This window comes from Hipposideros armiger, unplaced genomic scaffold (assembly GCF_001890085.2).
Source record: "Hipposideros armiger isolate ML-2016 unplaced genomic scaffold, ASM189008v1 scaffold_33, whole genome shotgun sequence".
In the NCBI taxonomy this organism is placed as follows: domain Eukaryota; kingdom Metazoa; phylum Chordata; class Mammalia; order Chiroptera; family Hipposideridae; genus Hipposideros; species Hipposideros armiger.
In genome coordinates this window covers 3429531-3448745 of record NW_017731383.1, presented here as the reverse complement: position 1 = coordinate 3448745, position 19215 = coordinate 3429531, and the positions used below count along the sequence as shown (strand labels likewise).

Below are 19215 nucleotides of genomic sequence, written 5' to 3'. Positions count from 1 at the left end.
GTGCAGATAGGGGTGCTTTGGGACTTTCCCTCACTCAAATCCTCTTTTACCTTTGTTTACTCTGGGTACATGCCAAAGTCCTTATCATGACCTCACAGGCCCAGACACCCCACCCTCCATTCAGCCCCTACTGGCCTTGCAGCTCACTCCTTGCTATTCCTTATTCAGCCTGGAGTCCTTTCCCCAGGCTTCGCAAGGCTCACTTCCTCACCTTTCTTAAGTCTTTGCTTAAATACACCTTCTCAAAGAGGCCTTCTTCTGCCACCCACTCTGTCATGGTGAACATTTTCCCTCTCAGCACCCCAGGACTAACATTCTTCCTTCCTGGATTTTTCTCCTTAGCACAAATGTCCACCTCCTGGCATTGCCCTGAGTGTTGCTAATATCGTCCCAGTGATTCTGTTAAATGGACACTCAAGAGAAAACAGTCATCAGTATTTGAACAACTACTATAAGGGGGACTGGTTTTTGTTTGTGGTGGTTCTGATAAAGATAAGTAGAACTTACATGTGTTCCAGGAAGCATTTGGCTCCCACTTTATTTAGAAGCCCTGGTCCCCATACTAGAGTTAAAAGCAGGTAACGGCTTTTCCAGTCAGTGTTCTCATGCAGTATGCGTCTCGGTATGTCTCGATGTTATAACTTTCTGTCCCTAGGGGGCAGCATTAGCACAGAAACCAGTGAAGCCACTTATTCCAGTTTGTCACCTACTCCTAGTGGATCTAAAGGAAAGGAGTGCTGGGCTTCTTTCTGATCTGCAGGTGTAAGACTTAGAGAGTTCCCTTTTCAGAGTCTGCTTCTGTGCACAGAAATGGTGGCGTACTCATCCAGTGCATACATTTTTAAAAAGCCCTGTAAGTTATGACCATCTTCCCCAGTGAAATCTTTTCCTCAGGAATGTTGCCCAGAGCTGTCTCATGTGCCTCTTTTCCCCGCCCCACCCTGCGAAATGTGAAGTCCCAGGAGTAGTGGTGGGGTCTCTCTGCTTGGAAGGGAGTGTGCTTTGTCCTGGCACCTTTGTCTCCATTTTTTCATACACTCAGCTCCTTGTGTGGGTCACATGTAGTGCGAGGACCTAGAAATCCAAAGAAAACTGAGGCGTAGAGTGGTAGATTGGAAGCTCCTTGCGATCAGGAATGTGTGGCTTATTCACCATTGCATCCCCAAATGGCACAAAATAGGCACTTAAAGATAACAATTTTTTTGGAGTAGATGAAGTGTGAGCCCTCCATTCTTAGCCTGTCCGTAGTGGTCAGCAGAGCATAGTCTTTGCCTGCAGGGAGACCTTGGCTCCTTGGAGATGTGATATGGTTGGATAATTAGGACAGTATTGAAAGTGCTGTAGTGGAGTGGGAGCCAAGTGCTCCAGTAGTCCTTTGGGCTTGTGGCACAGGCAGGAGGCCAGCCATGCTAGACCTGGACACGTGAGGCCCTCGGGGTGCTGCTTCTCTGAGCTCCCCTCTCCCACCCCATCCTGCTTCCTCCTCTAGCAGGTAGGCACCCTTCACACCAGTGTGAGATGGCAGCCTTCCTGCCCGCACTCCCACCTCACCCCGTGTGTGCTTTAGTTCCAGGAGTGCTCATTGTCTTCTTCCTGATAAATGTTCATGTCTATTGGCCCTCCCCCACCCCCACTCTCCCAGAGGGCAGGAACCTCATTTGTTCACTGATCCTTTCTGAGAACAGCCTGATCGCATGGCAGGATCTCAGGAGGTATTTGTTGAAGGCATGGCAGGATCTCAGGAGGTATTTGTTGAAGGGGCGAGGGAGCAAAAGTGCGAGGGCTGTCGCTCCTTTCAGTACACAAATTGTCTCCATGACCAGTGTCACTCAGCACAGAACTTGGACCCAGAATGGTGTTGGTGATGGTGATGCTTTCAGACACTGTCATTAACAAGTCTTCATATATCATAGTCCTGGCCACCGTTAGGGAAGCAAGTGGCAAGTACTAGGGAAGCAAGCAGCAAGTACTCTATTTATAAGTAAATGCCCAGGGGCTGACTGAGGAAAGGACCAAATAACTGATATTTGGTTCTGGTGTGGAATGCTCACGTTGAGCTTGTCTGTCTGTACATGGGAATCTAAAAACACACTTCCTTCTGTGTCCTGTCAAACATGCATGCCGCTAGCTGGAAGTGGCAGGAATAGCTACTTCCTCACTTGTGTCCAGCCTGAGATTGCTTGGTGATTAGCGGGTTCCTAGCATTACCATTAAGAAATCCTAGTCCATCCTGCCTCTTAATGGTTCCTTCTCAACTCTCCAGGAAGCATGGGGAAGTAGGCATCCTGCACAGCTGCAGCTGGGCGCCCACGCCTTCCATACCCTGGTGCTGGCTTCTCCGCGGCCTCGCTGGTCTTTCATCTGTGGTCTCCTTACACAAGATGCCCATTGTGACCTCAGGGCTTGTCTCATACCCTCGTGCCCTTGGGTTTTCTAGTAAACAATGACCTGTTCTTGCTAGCAAACACCATGCTGGCAAGTAGTGAGAATACAGTAGAAAGAGCAAGTGGATTTGGAATCAAGCAAACTTGAGTCCATAGCTCTGTGACCTTAAGTTAATTGGCCTCTCTGAGCCTTTCTTTTCTCTTAAAAAAAAAAAAATGGAGCCAATGGTTCAGCACTCACCTTGTGTAGTTGCCAAGGAGAATGAATAAGATGTGTCTGCAGGCTAGCCAGAGGGATGTGTGAGTTCAAGATGCGCCCTACCGTTTGGACAATATTCCGGTGGGAAGCTCATCCAAAGAGCCAAAGCTGAAAACCAGTCTACTTTTTAAAATAGTAAAGTCCCTTTCTGAAACCGTATAGGAAAAGTGGGCCTCTTATTCTGCACAAGAAAAGATAGGCATGTTGCCATTTCCCCAATCACAGGTTAGCCTCGGCCCTGCCAGGCTCAGTGTTGGCACAGCGTGGTTCAGAAAGGCATTTGTGGAGGAAGTCTGGCCAAGAATAGAATCCAGAATCGAGGGCTTTTTCCCCTAAATGTTATTACTTGGGCATAGCTTAGTTAGTGAAGGGGTTGCTACAAGGTCCTACAACCCAGCTAGTGTCCCTCCACCATCAGCAGCCAGACTGAACTTTTGAAAATGTAAATCAGATCATTGCACTTCACCCACTGGCCTGGCTTTCCAAATTCCTCCCTCCAGTCAGCGCCTGCCGGCAGGATTGACCACATTCCACTCTCAGCCCGCCCCCTCCTTGGGCTCCAGCCACACCAACTTCCTCTGCACTTCTGGAATGAGACAGGCCCTCCCCCTTGCCAAAGCCGTCACACATCCTCTTCCCTCTGCCCAGAGCACCCTTCCCCCATACTTGCTAACTGTTCACCCTTCTGGGCTCAGCTTCAGTGTCACACCCTCAAAAAGGCTTTCCTGATCCCGGCTAATTTAACTCCACTGTTTTACACTTACAGCACCTGATGCTTTTACTCTGAAATGTTCCTATCACGGTTGTAGTTATATATTGTTTGTTTAATATCCGTTTTCTTCACTAGAATATAAGCCCCAAGAAAGTAGAAACTAAGTCTAACTTGCTTATTGCTGTATCCCCAACATCTCATACAACATTTGACAGATGACAGAAATTCGGCAAGTACTAAGAATGAGTAAATACTCTGGTCTAAAATTAAACTTATGTTCTCACCTTTCCTCCCCCTTTCGCTCAAATCTGCTCCTCCTCCTGCATCACTTGATCCAAGTTCATGTTTCCACCAGCCCCGCTGGTGTCCCAAGTCAGGCACCCAGAAATCACTCCAGGCTTCTCTAACCCTCATCTCCTTCGTACACTCTTCCAGTTGCTCAGCTGTCTTCCTGCCTCTAGTGTCTGCCGCTTCAACCCATCAGAGAGAGCATTCAAAGTATTCGCAAACCCGGACAGCGTGTTGCCCTGTGTGACTTCCAGTATCGAGAGCAGTGGATGCACAATTCTGATCAGTGTGTCAGAAAAATTGTATAGATCAGAACGCCCCCCCATTATGTGTGTGTGTTTGTAAATTGTGTGTTAGCGCAATTGCAACATACATTGCAATACATACAGAAATACAGAAAACTTAAAAGGGTAGGATGAAGTAAGTAAATAATACTTTAAAATAATTTTATTGAATGATATGAAGACCTTTTATGCTCATTAAAATGTTAACATGTTGAATATGCTTCATTGTTGAAATGTTTGATTGAGGGGCTGGTTCTGTGTTTTAGATAGTTGGCTTTTATGGCTGTCCAGCTGGGAAGGGCACTTCACAAAGAGTTGTTGACTCAGATGGGAGGAGTCCTTTACTGGTTGCCTGGGTGTTCTCCTCACTTACGATACTTGCTTTATTCAGTCCTGTGAAGATGCCGCCACCTCAAAGAATCCATGTCTGGCTTACCCTCCCCCTCTTCTTTGCTGTCTCATGTGTGCACGTGAGTGTGGGTGTGCACGCGCACACTATTACACTTAACTCCACTCTGCTCTACTTGATTTGTTCCAATACCTGACTTCTTCAGGAGACTGTGTGCATCTTTGCCCTAGGAAAAATAGAAGTTCACGGATTCCCTTAAAGAAAGGAAGGAAAGCCCACTCAGTTCTGCCTAAGCTTTGACTCTGCCAAGCTTTATTGATTTTCCAGGGTTCCCGCATCTGTTTCATTGTCTGTTCTCCTGTCTTAAAATTGGTCTCTTTGGACTTGGTTAGCATCCATGTGTCATTTGGGCCTGGAATTTCAGAGATAAGATTTGGATTGACCGCGACCTCAGGCCACCTATCTAGGTCAGCAACTTCTCTCCCCTCAAGAGTGAGTCTAGAAGCCTCACTGGAAGAACCATTCAAAAAGTAAGTGAGCAGTTTCTGCTGTGCCCGCATCTGAGCCAAGGCTGGAAGTCAGACAGATAAGATGCAGGGTGCACAGGGAGCCTGGAGGCGTGGGAGCAGGGACGGCAGAGGCTGGTGGCTTTTGGACCCTTGGTCTCATATTCTCTCAGGGTTGTTGCCAGCAGCAAGAATCCCTGCTGTGTGTAGATGAGATGGTGACTGGGACAGTGTCTACTGGTCTTTGAGGAACCTACTTATATGAAGAAATGTCAGTTCCCTGATGGTCATCTGAAACCAGACTTAACCTCGGCTTTAGCCATAAAATGGTATTTAAGCAGCAGAAAATGGATGAAGGGAGACTGTGGCAAAGTTAAAACCTTAATAAATATTCAAAAACCTTGATGCCTCTTGAGGACTAAAGGGCAGCATAAAACTTAAGGAGAAATCTCTCTGATGTCCTGAGGAACACTCACAACAGCAGCTGCCCCTTAACAAGTACGCACCTTCCTCATTCGGAAGGAAGGCGCTGCCGCCTCTGCTGTATTTAGGATGATGCTGAATTCAGCTGTTTCCTTCTGATCTGACAATACGCAGGTGATGGAGAGCATGGTCTCCGATTAGATGTGATAGCCAGGATATGTGTGTCCCTCATGTGTTGAAGTTAACGTGCTGACGTGTACTCCGCCTCCTCCAATGGTCCTCGGGACCTTCTCATTACCCTCATTTTGAAGAATGTAATTATCTTCATATTAGAAACATTCAAGAACATTTCTTTTGCCTAATATTGTTTAAGCATTTGTTGAGTCTAGGAACAAAGCCTAGCTGTGCTTGAGAGGAGAGAATTACAATTTAGTAAAATATACACTGTGTTTAAAAGACAGGGTATACTTTAAAGGGAAAGCTCCAAATGTTATATTTACCCAGCCTGCCATTTGCTTGCCTTATTTTAATTGTGGGTTTCAATGTCTAGCTAGCTAGTCTCTTCAAAAGACATTTCAGTTTTATTCTCTGGGATCCCTGGGCCCTTTAATGAGAAGTACAGTGGCTGAAAAGCCACACATGAACCTACAAGAGAATCACTGTGATTTTGGCAGTGACCAGTGGCTTCCCAGTGACCCCTCACAACTGACTCAGCTTGGCCAAGTCATCTTGCTGTCATGGACCTGTGCCTCACCTGGAAAACAGGTTCCTCCCTTACGAAGAAGGTCCCATGAATTAATAACTGGATCACAGGAATACCACAAAGCACTGTCTAGATATACCTTTCATTGTTTTCAAGCCGTTATTCCTGCTGGGTGGCTCCGGTAGTATTGTTTTTTAAGGTTAGGATCCAGATAATAGCTCATCTGTTCTCCAGCTGTTGTTTATCCTCCAGTTTCCTGGAATAGTCAGGCACAGAGTCTTTTAAAAACGGGTTTGGGTCGGCCGAGTGGTGCGTTGGTTAAGAGCTGGCTTGGGATGCCAGCTCTGAGCAGTAGGGCCCCGGTTTGGATCCCATATTAGGACCAGTGACACTGTGCCCTCTACAGCTAAGATGGTGAACAACAGCCCTACCTGGAGCCGGGCTGCTGTGAGTTGCTGGCAAAAGCATAGGCTGCAGTGAGGCTGCAATGGGCTGCCGTAAAGGTACCATGAGTGGCTGGCAGCCAGCGTAAATGGCCGGCCACCGATCTGTCTCACACGGGAAGAATGCAGTGATAATGCCAACATGGGCCAGTGAAGCAACATCCTCCACAACTAGACTGAGGAACAAAAGGACAGCAACTTGCCTGTTCCCCTTCCCTGATTCCCCAGCACTGTTCCCCTCCCCCAATTCCCCAATAAAATCTTTAAAACAAAAACAAAAACGGGTTTTGGGCAACCTGGTCGGGACCCCTTCTCATTTTGAGAGCTGTTATTTTCTACTGTAATAAATTGTCCTCTGTTACAAACTTTAAAAAAATAAATAAAAATAGGTTTCATGCTGCTTTGCTTTTTTTTTTAGGCTGAGCCATCCTGCCACCTGTTGGCAGCTTAGCGCTCAGCTCAGGCCGGGAATCAAACCGCTCTTGCTTAGAGCTCAAACTCTTGAGCGAGCTCTTAACCAACTGAGCCATTCGGCCAGCCCCTGCTTTACATTTTGGTGTGTAATAAGGCACTACTGATTAGCTTCATCCATTTTCTGCTGCGTAAGTGACGTTTTACGGGTAAGGCAGAGATTAAGTCTGGTTTCAGATGATCCTCTGTTTACTGACAGGGATGTGGTTAGTGGACCAAAGAACATCATATAGAATCTGTGATCAGCTCATCTCTACGCCCACCCCACCTCATTCCATTGATTGAAGCCTTTTTACAACATTCACCAAAGGGCTGTTCAGATTCTCAGCTCCCTGAGCAGTCCATTTTTTCTCTCAATATTATTTTTCACTTAGGACATTTATGTAGTATAAGATACAAAAGGCCTACAGTAGGAAGTCTCACCTTTGCCTTCCAGCTACTCAGGACAATCAGTACTACCAATTTCTTGGGTATTCTGTCAGGTTGATTTTATAGATCACTATATTCTCCCCCCACCACCTTTTTTATGTAGAAGCATAAAAAAGCATTTGTACTGTACATGGTAGTCTGTGCCTTGTTAGAGTCACCTTAGCAGTATATATTAGGAAACGTTCAATAATAAGTGGAGAGTACAGTGATAGGGGATGTTTCTAGAATTGATGTGAAGATATAATCTAGTCAGTCTCCTGGTGACCTCTAGCCTAGCCACCCCCGATGCTAAACCTTCACACCCAACTCCCTACCTGACATCTCTGCTGCTTGTCCCACAGGTCCCCCTGTGTCATCACCGCCACCGCCCCTGATCTTACTGCCTGCCCCCCCTCTCCCCACCCTCAGGCCTTTTCTACTGTTACAGCTTCCATTTGTGTCGCTGTTACCTTGGTTTGCACAAGCTAGAAACCAAGGCATCCTCCTTGACACCTCCCTCTCCTCCCTCCCAGAGCCGGCACATCACCTAGCCAGCCAGTTTTGCTTCCTCCATTTCTCTCAAATCAGTCAACTTTCCTTCGTGTCCTCACCTAGCTCCCTGAGTCTGGGCTTCCTTAGTCTCTCTCCTGGGTGATTTTAATAGCTTCCTAACTGTCTTTTACACTTCACTCTTTCCTCCTGCCAATCTGTTCTGCATGAAGAATGATCTTTTAAAATCACAAACCTGATCATGTTATTTCCATGCATGACACCTTTTGATACCTTCCTAGTGCTCCTAGAAAAACATCAAACTGATAATCACACCCTACGAGGCCCCTGTGGGCCTCACAGGCCTCTTCACTGTGTGCATTACAGCTACAGGAGCCAAACTTGCCCAGCTTCTCCTGCCAGTCTTTTCTTACTGGGCCCCTGTCTGGAATGCGCTTCTCCTTTCACTCTCTTTGACTCATCTTTCGGATCTCAGGCTCCACTTTCTCAAGCCTTCACTGTCCCCCAGACCAGATTGGGTCCCTAGTTAAAGCTGACATCTTCCTTTACTGTACTTACTAGTTGTAATTTTCATTTGTGAAAATTAAATTGGATTATTATTTTTTTAATTCTTGTGTTTGATGTGAGATAGTTTCTGGCACATGTGAAAATATTTTATAAACTGAAGGGCCCTAGAATAAAAAGTAGTAATTTTTTAAATTCATGTTTGTACATGAAGTTAAGCTGTGGAGAATGATTCCGTGTTTAAGAGTGAGGGATGCCTGAGGGCATGTCTCCCCTAAGGACCCCTAGTAATCCTGATCTAGACAATTCTTTCATTCAGTTCAACAAGAGGACTTACTCTGTGCTAGACCAACACTGGAACCCTGGGCGTAAGGATTGCAGAAATTAATAAGACTCGGACAGACCCTGCCCTCAAGCAGCTCGCACTATTTTATTTTTTAAAAAAAACAAATCACATAAATCGGTCTTCTGTGCAGTTGGTTTTTTTTTTTCCCCTAGGTGGCTCCTGGCATCTTATGAAGCCTTATACTAATTGGGTGATGGGAGCAATACATCCTTTTGATGTAAGGAGAGAAAATTTTTCCCATGCTTTCTTCTAATAAGTCTTCGCTTTCTATTGAGAGATGTCTTTAGAAATATGCCTACTAAAAGGGAGAAAGATCCTCTGAAAGAATTTCGCGTTCCCTCTTGTTGAACAGAAACTTGCATAGTGTCTACTCACCAGGAGCTGTCTGTGTGTCTGCTTTATCCCCAGGAAACCTGTAGGAAGTGTCAGGGACTCTGGAAAGAACACAGTGGCCTCACCTGTGAAGAGCTGGCTGAAAAAGATGACATCAAGTACCGAACATCTATGTGAGTAACATAATTCATAGGACTCTGACTGATTCTTAACCAGCATATACACACATACGCACACACACTCACACATTAACCTGCCTTTTGGGCAGAGAGGGGCAGTGAGTATCGTGGGGAGAACAAGTTCTCAAACTACTGCCGCAATCTAGAGTCATCTCGAGGAAGTGAACCCCTGAGCCTCTTTTTCTCATCTCTGCTGCGTTATCGAGTTATTCCCTGGGTCACATGTAACACTGAATTCTATATGTTGGCTCCTCTTCTCCTGGCTATCTAAATTAATAAACAGGTAACACATTTAATTAGGTTAGATTGCACTAGTGTTGCTTTTATCCATTTTCCTAGAGGATACCGGTGGCCTGAGACATTATGTAGAAGTACAGCCTCCAAAATGTAGATCAGTGCAGTCAGTAAGAACCATCACTGTGTAGCACTCCCTTTACGGCTGAACACTTTACAAATATTAATTAATAAATACACTGACGAAAATAATACAAAAGTCTGTTTTTCTCTCACACTGTTAACAGTCCAGCCTTGCCAGACAGGTGGGACAGATCTGTCCCATGGGGTCACTGAGAGGCCCGGGTTCCTTTATCTCATTGCCTCATCATTCCCTAAGGTGGTGTTCTCATCTGCCTGGTTGTGACTGGGGTGCAGCTACATTTACATTCCATCCCATAGGTGAGGAGAAAGAGAGAGATGAGTTGCCAGGCAGGCAGCTTTATTTAATTTGTAAGTGATGCAGAAATTACTATATAAATATGTCACTTCTGTTCATACCCTGTTGGTCTAGACTGAATCACATGGCCACAGCTCGCTCCAACACTGACACCATACATAATCTCTACCTGGTGATGTTATGCCCCGCTTAAACTTGAAGGGTAAAGAGCAGGTTTTGTTACTAAGAAAATTAATGGGAAATGGCCATTTGGGGTAGTTAGCAATCTCCAAGTCTGCACCACAAGTAGGTGCTGGTATCCTCATTTTATAAATGACAGCTGAGGCAGAGAAGCCCAGTAACATACCCATGGTCACGCAGGTAGTGTGAGTGGCATAACAGGGATTTGAAAGCTAGGCACGTGGCTTCCTGACTATGCTCTTTACCACAGGGTTCATAGGCAGAATAATGCCCTTCGACGATGTTCATGCCTTAACCTCTGGAACCTGTGAATATGTTATTTTACATGGCAAAATGGACTTTCCAGATGTGGTTAAGATTATGGACCTTGAGATGGGGGGATTAATCTGAATTATCCAGCTAAACCAAATCTAATCATATGACTCCTTAAAAGCAAAGAGAGAACCTTTCTCTGGTCAGATGGAGACGCAATGATGGACAGAGTCAGAGAGACATGAGAAGGATTCAGCCTTCCATTCAGGCTTTGGAGATGGAGGGAGAAGGCCAGGAGCAAAGGGACGTGACAGGCTCTCGAAATAGGGAACAACCTTCCGTTTTCCAGCCACCAAGAAAATGGGAACCTTAGTCCTACAGCTTCAGAGAACTGAATTCTGCTGGCAGCCCAAATGTGCAGCAAACAGATCTCTCCTAGAGCCTCCAGTAGGTAACGCAGCCTGCCAACACCTGGATTTTAGTCGGATGAAACCCGTGCTAGACTTCTGACCTGTAGAACTATAAAATGATAGATCTGTATTATAGTAAGCTAATAAATTTGTAGTATTTTGTTACAGCAACAACAGGAAACTAACACAGGTCTTGGTAGCAGAAGTAGAGCGCTGCTGTGACAAATACCTGAAAATGTAGAAGTGGGTTTGGAATTGGGGAATGGGTAGAACCTGGAAGAATTTCAAGAAGCATAGAAAAAACAGATTGCCTTGAACAGACTGTTAGTAGAAATATGGACATTAGCAACTCATCCATTGAGGACTCAGAAATAAGTGGGGAACATTCCAGGCAAACCCAAATTGTCCTAGAGAATACTTCAATCATAAGTCACCATGAATGGACTGTTAGAAATACAGACATAAAAGGTGCTGCTGGTGAGGACTCAGAAGAAAATGGGAACATGTTACTGAAAACTGGAGGAAAGGGGATCCTTGTTACATAATGGCACAGAGTTTAGCTGATTTGTGTCCTACCGTTATGCAGAAAGCAGAACTTGTAAATGATGAAACTGGGTATTTAACTGAGGAGATTTCCAAGCAAAGTATTGAAGAGTAGAAAATGCAAGTGGAAAGAGATAAATTGGGGGGAAAATTGTTAACAAAATGGAACAGGACTTAATTGTTTCTGAAATTCTCATCCTTATCCAGATGATAAAAGACCCTAAAATTGGTAGATTCACTGTCAGAAAAAGCATGCTCTAGAGAAAAAACCAAGGATGTGTTCAGAATGTCGAGAGTATTCAGTCATGCAAAGGCTCTTTGAAGAGCCTGAGGGAGTTATTCAGATCCTCACGATCTAGCCAGGGAGCCTCTAGGAACCCCGGGCATTATCCCTCAGCCATCTCAACAGAAGCCAAAAGTAGACGTGGGATTATCTGGGAAATATCTATGAATGAGCTTCATGTCTAAAGGAATGAATCCCTGTGACATACATGGGAGACCCACAAAGTTCTTGAGAATTTTATATCAGCAGAAACACTGCCAACTTGGACTGAAAGAGGCAGAGAGGATGCCTGAAAGAAGTCTGTCAGACCCCCAAAATGCCACAAGCAGGAAACAGGCTGATTAAAAACTGTTCAGACGCAAGCATATGCTACCTTTCATGAAAAAGGAAGGATTATTTAGAAAGTGAAGCCACAAGCCAAGAGGGCAGAGCCTCAAACCACAGGACTATTCTTAGATCTGAAACATAAGGGAGTTCAGTTTGCCTGGCTAGATTTCCAAATTAATTAGAAGTGGTGACTCCTTTTTCCTTCCATTTTCTCCCCTTTTGAAGCAGAATATCTGTAACTGTTACCCTATGCCTGTCCCCAAGTGGGTCATATCCAGAGGCTCAGCTCTGCCTAATTTAGCTGATGGGGGTTGGAACTGTCGAGCTGAGTAGATTTAGAAAAGATTTGGCACTTGGAGTTGACACTATAATGGAAGAGATCTTTGGGGTTCCTGGGATGAGGTGACTATGGCTTGCATGTAGGATGGATATGAATCTTTTGGAGGCCAGAAGGCAGACCGTCATAAGCCAAAGAATCACCTCCAAAGACATCCGTGCCCTAAGCCCCACAACCTGTGAATATTTTTACTTTACATGGCAAAGGGACTTTGCAGATGTAACTAAGGTTATGGCAGCAATAGAAAGCTGATAGAATGACATATGTAGAATCACAAATACCACCCCAACTAATCAAGTCTAGTGTTGCTTCCTCAAATCTAGCTTACCATTGTCTGTCAGTCAGCCTTTATAATTTAGAGTGACCGCCAGCCTGACCAGTGGCATGGCTTTGCAGTGATGAATATGTCAAAAATTATTTTCCTCCAAATAGTCATTTTGTCAGGCAATATACTTATTCCAGCAGTTGTGCTGTTGCCTAAAACACTTTAAACTTTTCAATTGGACTTGTCTTTCAGTCACTATGAGCCAGCTCCCAAAAAATCGGTTCTCATTATTGTGGACATGTCATTTCTGGTTTGAGTTGGGGGCAGGGGGGAAGGATCTGTTGTTGCTGTTTGGACCTTTGTTTTGCCCCTAAGAAGGATGAAGTCAGGACAGGTGTACTGCATGCTCACTGTGGACAGCTATAGTTACGAGCCTTGAGCAGATGTCTTAGTTTTTCTGTGCCTCAGTTTCCTTATCTGTGAAGTACAGAGCATAATTGTATCTACTTGTAGTGTTATTATGAGGATTAAAGTACCCAGAATGGTTTTTGCCACATGATAAGGCTTCCTGAAGTATTAGCTGCTGCTGCTTCCAGAAGACCCTGGTTTACCAATGTGATGCAGGCACATAAACAGTTAACTTCTTGAGTTTAGGGCCTGTTCAGGCCTAGTCATAGGAGTTCTTGGAGTTGGTGGTGGAGTATTGCCCACCTCTATACTGGTTCTTGATGCCCCGTGGTCAGGCATTTGGACTACTCCAGGTTTATTCATGGGCCAGGATATATTTCTTAGAAGGACAAGAGTTGGTTACTTTTTGAAGCAGAGACCCCATTCTTATTCTCCTGTCCATTCTTGCAACTGGCTACACTCAGCATTGGAGCACCACTGGGTCCAGTGGCAGCTGGAAGTCCTTTCTTGGCGTGAGCCCTACTTAAACCTGGCAGCCTTTTGTGTCAGCAGTAAATGGATCAGAGCAGCTCATTCAAACGTGATATATGTTGATTCCAAAATCCAGAAAGGCCTCCCAAGTGTCTGACTTCTTCGTGGTATGGAGTACAAGATACAGCTATGTGTGCTTAACTTTGGAAGGAATAGCCTGATATACACACCTGACCACCAGACCCTTGTACACAGGACAGATCTCTGTATTTTCAGGGGACTTATCTCCTACCCTCTGGCATGCATATACCATGTTAGTGTATCCTAGCGCGCCTGCCTGTTCACCAGGTTCTATTTGCATGTCATTTGAATAGTCGACCTGTTTTGTGTCGTCCTATTGGACAACAGATGATCAGGGTCCTTTACAACTGCTTCTGGTGTCCTCTGCCTATTGGACAGGGAATAGCGGCATTTTCCAGATCAATAGCTGCGTACCACTTGCCAGAGGCTGTGTTTATTTGCTCTGGTAAGAACTGACATTGAGAACAGCAGCTGTGGTTAGAGGCAGCACCTGATTGGCTTACAGGCATGTTCTGCAGGACGTCCTGCACAGGCCACAGAGAGGTAAAAGGGTGCGTGAGGGGAGTCAGCAGCCCTGCAGCTTTGAAGTCTTCCATGGTGGCACCAGTCTCAAAGGTGCACATGGGAATCTGGTTTTACTTTTTGAAGGGTGGGGTGCTCCAGGGGCTTCCACTTCTTTCCCCACCATACAGTGTGTACTCCATGGACCAGAGAGCCCAGGAATCCTGCCAACTGCTGAGTGTCAAAAATAAGAAACAGGGCCGGCCGAGTGGCGCGATGGTTAAGAACTGGCTTGGGATGCCAGAGGGCCCCGGTTCAGATCCCACATATGAGGGCCAGTGACACTGCCCTCTACAGCTAAGATGCTGAACAACAGCTCAACCTGGAGCTGGGCTGCCGTGAGTCGCCGGCAACGGCATAGGCTGCAGCCCCTGTGGCAGTGGGTTGCCATGGGCTACCGTGTGTAGCCAGCACCCAGCGTGAGCGGCCAGCAGCCGCAGTGAGCAGCCGTCCAGAAGCCGGCAACTGATCTGCCTCACCCGGGAAGAGCGTAATGATGGTGCCAACTTGGGCCAATGAAGCAACGTCCTCCACAACTAGACTGAAGAACAAAACGACAGCAACTTGTCTGTTCCCCTTCCCCCAATTCCCCAGCGCTGTTCCCATCCCCCCAATTCCCCAATAAAAATCTTTTAAAAAAAGAAGAAAAAATAATAAACAGCAGGGTACACACAGGGAATTATAAGCAGTTTATTGTTACTGAATCATAAAATAAAGCATAGTAAGTGGTACGAGATGAGGCAGGTGTGCAACAAAAATTGTGCAAGAATGTTCATAGCACTATTTACAATAGCCCAAAGGTGAAAACAACCCAAATGTCTATGATGAATCATAAACGAAGTGCAGTATATCCATGGAATGGAATATTATTCAGCCATAAAAAGGGAATGAAGATACGTGCTGCAACCTGGATGAACCTTGAAAACATGCTGAGTGTCAGAAGCCAGTCACAAAAGGCCACATCTTACATGATTCCATTTATATGAAATGTCCATAGGCATATGGATATTTGCCAAGTACAGAATAGACAGAGCCATTAGAGACAGACAGAAAGCAGATGAGCAGTTGCATGGGGAAGGTGGGAGGGGGAGTGGCTCCTTAATAAGTGTGAGTTTCCTTTTCGGATAATGAAAATGTTGTGGAACTACATAATTGTGATGGCTGCACAACACTGGGAATGTAATATGCTCCTGAATTGTGCACTTTAGAATAGTTAAAACAATAAATTTTATGTGCATTTTGCCACAGTTTAATAAATACATACACACTTGCAAAAGCCATTTAAGGCTTTGAATAGTATATGCTATAAGAAATGAATATAGCTCCCAAAGAGGAGTTCCCAGCATACTTAAATAGTAGTGAGAAAAATAATCATGGAATCACAGAATCTTTATTGGTTATATAGGGGAGTACAGTGAGCCTTCCTGTTTGAACACGAGGTCAGCAGTCACAGCTGCAGCTCAGCCTTCTCTTCCTGTTCTGAACAGGATCACGTCCTGTGGGGCTGTTTGTTTCCTGCCTAGTTTAGAATTTAGTTGCCAAATCACCCTTCTCCCAAGAGAATCAACTGATTTCTCCCCGGTCCCATTTTGCATTTTTATGTTACTGGGTAGGTGGTCACCACATCCCATAATAGCAATCCTTTTTTGGTACAAGGCCATTCTGGTCCTACCTAGTCCTATTCTTTCACCAAAGCAGGGGACCTGAATAGGTATTTGTTCAGTGTTGAGTAGCTGTTTGAACAGTATTGCTTGTGATCTTTCTATATCCTCCATCCATTTAGGAATGCCTTTTCTCCCCTACACACCCATTTTTATTTCACTTGGGCGACTTGACAGACTGGTGGAACAGAGAAAGCAAATGCACTCTCTTCCTGAACCTTCACGAGGGACTGTGTAACCTGGGTTCTTCTAAGCCACTTCTCTCCCACACTAACAGCTCATGCAGCTGCCTGGGGAAGGAGTGAGCCAGCCCCAGGCAACCAGAGTGCGACAACTAACAACTAAAAGCCACGCTTCAGTCTCAAAGGTGCTCTTACACAGAAAGTCTGTGCTATAAAAATTGCAATTGTGTTTTGGTAACAGCTTTTCAATTTGAAAACTTTTTCATCAGAACCTTGTGAGTCTGAATGTGAAACATTGACAAGTGCCTTCACAGTTGCTAAGTGACTGAAATCATGAACATATGTGTTACATTACTAAGTTGACAATAATAAATTCACTTTATTTAAACTTTGTCTCCTTGATGATGTTTCCAATTCAGCAAAACTTAGAACTAATTTGTTCTTTTGTAACTTGAACTGGGTTTAAATTCTTTTCAAGCCAGATTTCTGCCTTCCTTCTTTTTGGGTCATTCAAAAATTAGACCTAAGTGAATAGCAGCCAATTTCCTAATGCATTCTTTTATTTTTAAATACACTGGCTTCTAAGAAGCATACTACCACAGGAGTCTTCTAAACATCAGTAATTAAAAGCACTTGCCTGCCCCTGACTCACCTACCTACTCTTACTTAGCAGAAAAACTTGGAGCAGTGGAAGGAGGAGGGCGGTGTTTCCTCAGTCTTAGGCGAGAGTCTGCAGATCAGAACTCATCCCCAGACTATTTCTGGGTTCCTACCTGGAGAGAGGAGAAGTACCTGAAGCAGTGGGATGGGTCCCAATTTCAGTGTCCACCCTTTGGATCCTTCATGCTCTTCCCTAGTCTCAGGACCATACTCATACTTCTTCACACCAGTACAGCTTCTGCCCACTACCTTCAATGAATTCAACTTAGTAGAGAAGGGCTGACACATGAACAGTTATAGACCAAGGTGGCAAGTGTTAGGAACAGAGCACCACAGAAAACTTAATTCAGCAGTGCCAGCTCTTAACAGAGCCAAGACCTGTCATTTTGACTAATCATCTGCCTCTCTATTATCAGTTAAAGTCTTTCTGGAAATAAGTAGCTTCCCTGCAAGAATCCAGTTGACCAAGACAGAGTCATATTCATGCCAATCCCCTAGCTGCAAGGGAGTCTGGGGCTGGAGGTGGATTCTGCCAACAGAAAGAAGTCATAGATAGTCTATTGGATTGTCCTAACTCTGTCTATCCCACCCCCATGCCAAGTATTTAAAAAAATCTAAGGTGTGAATGTAACTAAGCTTTAGGCTTACTGGCTCTCCATTATCCAGCTTTGTATATGTAAAATAGATTATTTAGGAAGAGCCTGAGTTTTTCCTCTCCATTTTAAGCCTACAGAGCCTCCTATAACAAATAGTCATTTTTAAAATGCTACATGCCAGGCACTGTGCCCCAGGGTACTTTGTATTTTATCTATAGCTCTCAAAACGCTATGAGAAAGTTGGGCTTTCCCAATTTAAAAATGAGGAAACTGAGTCTCCAATCAGTTGAATAATTTACCCAAGGTTATCAACTCATGAACTGAACCCCGTTCTCAGACTCTAACACATGCTGTTTCACTCTCTGAATGTCACCAAAAGGGCTAGGCAATCATTTTATACAGAGGGTGCCAAAAAAATGTATACACATTTCAAGAAAGAAAACTATTAAAATTGTAATACTCAATATATACCAATAACAGAAGATGAATACAAGTCACATTTGACTTCTGCAATTACAGGAAGTGCTCAGAGTGGTTACCATCAGCATCCAGACACTTCTGATAACGGTGAACTACTGCTTGAGCAATGCTGACTAAAGTTTCCACTTGTATTTTTTTAGTACCTTCCTTATAGGGAAAGAAGTAAATACTTTGTAGCCATAATATTTCTCTTTCCTCTTCATCTCCCCTGCTATCTATCTCTAATCATGTGTTCTTTTTTTAGTGAAGAAAAAATGACTGCTGCCCGCATTAGAAAATGCCACAAATGTGGGACTGGCCTCATCAAATCCGAAGGCTGCAACCGCATGTCTTGCCGCTGCGGTGCCCAAATGTGCTACCTCTGTCGAGTATCCATCAATGGGTATGACCATTTCTGCCAGCATCCTCGCTCTCCAGGAGCTCCCTGCCAAGAGTGTTCGAGATGTTCTCTCTGGACCGACCCCACTGTAAGTGAATGTATAGCTGCCTGTTGTTTTGTAGGGGGAAATATCAGTAAGGTGATATAATGAAATAATATTTTATATATACATAACACAGTGAAAAGATAGGAAATACATAGACCAGTAACCAGAGAAAAAATTGAGAAAGTAATAAAAAAAGCTGTGCCTCAGAAAGCAGCATGCCCAAACAGTTTATGAGCAAATTTTTTTTAGTCCTCTAGTGACTAAAACTTTTCTATGCCATCTGAAATATTCCAGAGCATAGAAAAGTAATGAACATTTTACATATATTTGTGTAAAGCCTGCATAATGCTAATATCAAAATGTGACAGTGATAACCCTAAAAAAAGGAACTACAGATTCATCTCATTTATGAATATAAATAAATTAAATGTCAGCAAATGGAAACTATGGCCAAGGGAAATTGTTCCAGAAATGCAAGGATGGTTCAATATTGAGACCTCTTAACATAATTCACCATATGATATCTTTAGATGGTAAAAAAACATTTAATACAAATCAGATGTCCACTTTTGATTTGAGCTTTAAAAAATAGTATTAGAAAGATACTTTATTTATTTTTAAACCCCATATTTAAAAGATGGTCATTAGCATGTATTTAATAGTAAAATACATAGAAGCATCCCCAAAAAGTCAAATATAAGACTGTCATCACCATTTTGTCCTGGAACTGCTAGTCAGTACAATTAGCTAAGAGAATAAAATAAAATATTGGAGAAGATAATTACGAATGTTTATTGGGCATCCACTTGTGTCAGCTACTGCTCTAAGCACTTTTATATGTAAAGAAGAAAAGCATATCTATGTTAAACCTGAGAAAAGACAAAATAATCAATGGGAAAGCTTTTAGAAGCAATAGAAAGATGGCTAGATATAAAAAAGTGCCATCCTCAGTAGCAATAAACCTTGGATTGCAAGCAACTTGGTTTGCAACTTGGTTCCGCAAGACGAGTGAACATTTCTAATACATTTTAACATGGTAAACGAGTGATGTCTTGCAATACAAGTCGTTTGTTTCCGGAACAAATTATGCTCACAAACCAAGGTATTACTGTATATCATAAATTACCCTAGAAATGAACTTTAATAAGAAATAGAAGGAAAACTATATGGAAGGACATGAAGAGACTTGAACATATAGGGAATTGTGCTTTTTGTTCTTAAATAAGTTTTATATTAAAAATGTATCAGTTAAAATTTTTTTTTTTTAAGATTTTATTGGGGAATTGGGGGAGGGGAACAGACAAGTTGCTGTCCTTTT

General features: G+C 43.9%; 1 protein-coding gene across 5 annotated transcripts in view; it reads left to right on the top strand.

The window, feature by feature from the left end:
* The window catches only part of RNF216 (ring finger protein 216), a 131083-nt gene that overhangs the window by 86192 nt on the left and 25676 nt on the right, over nt 1–19215 (top strand). For all 5 annotated transcript variants that reach the window (XM_019637527.1, XM_019637526.1, XM_019637531.1 and 2 more), the window contains 2 exons: nt 8999–9096; nt 17717–17939. In XM_019637527.1, coding sequence (XP_019493072.1) covers nt 8999–9096; nt 17717–17939 — 321 coding nt within the window. The remainder of the gene's footprint in view (nt 1–8998; nt 9097–17716; nt 17940–19215) is intronic.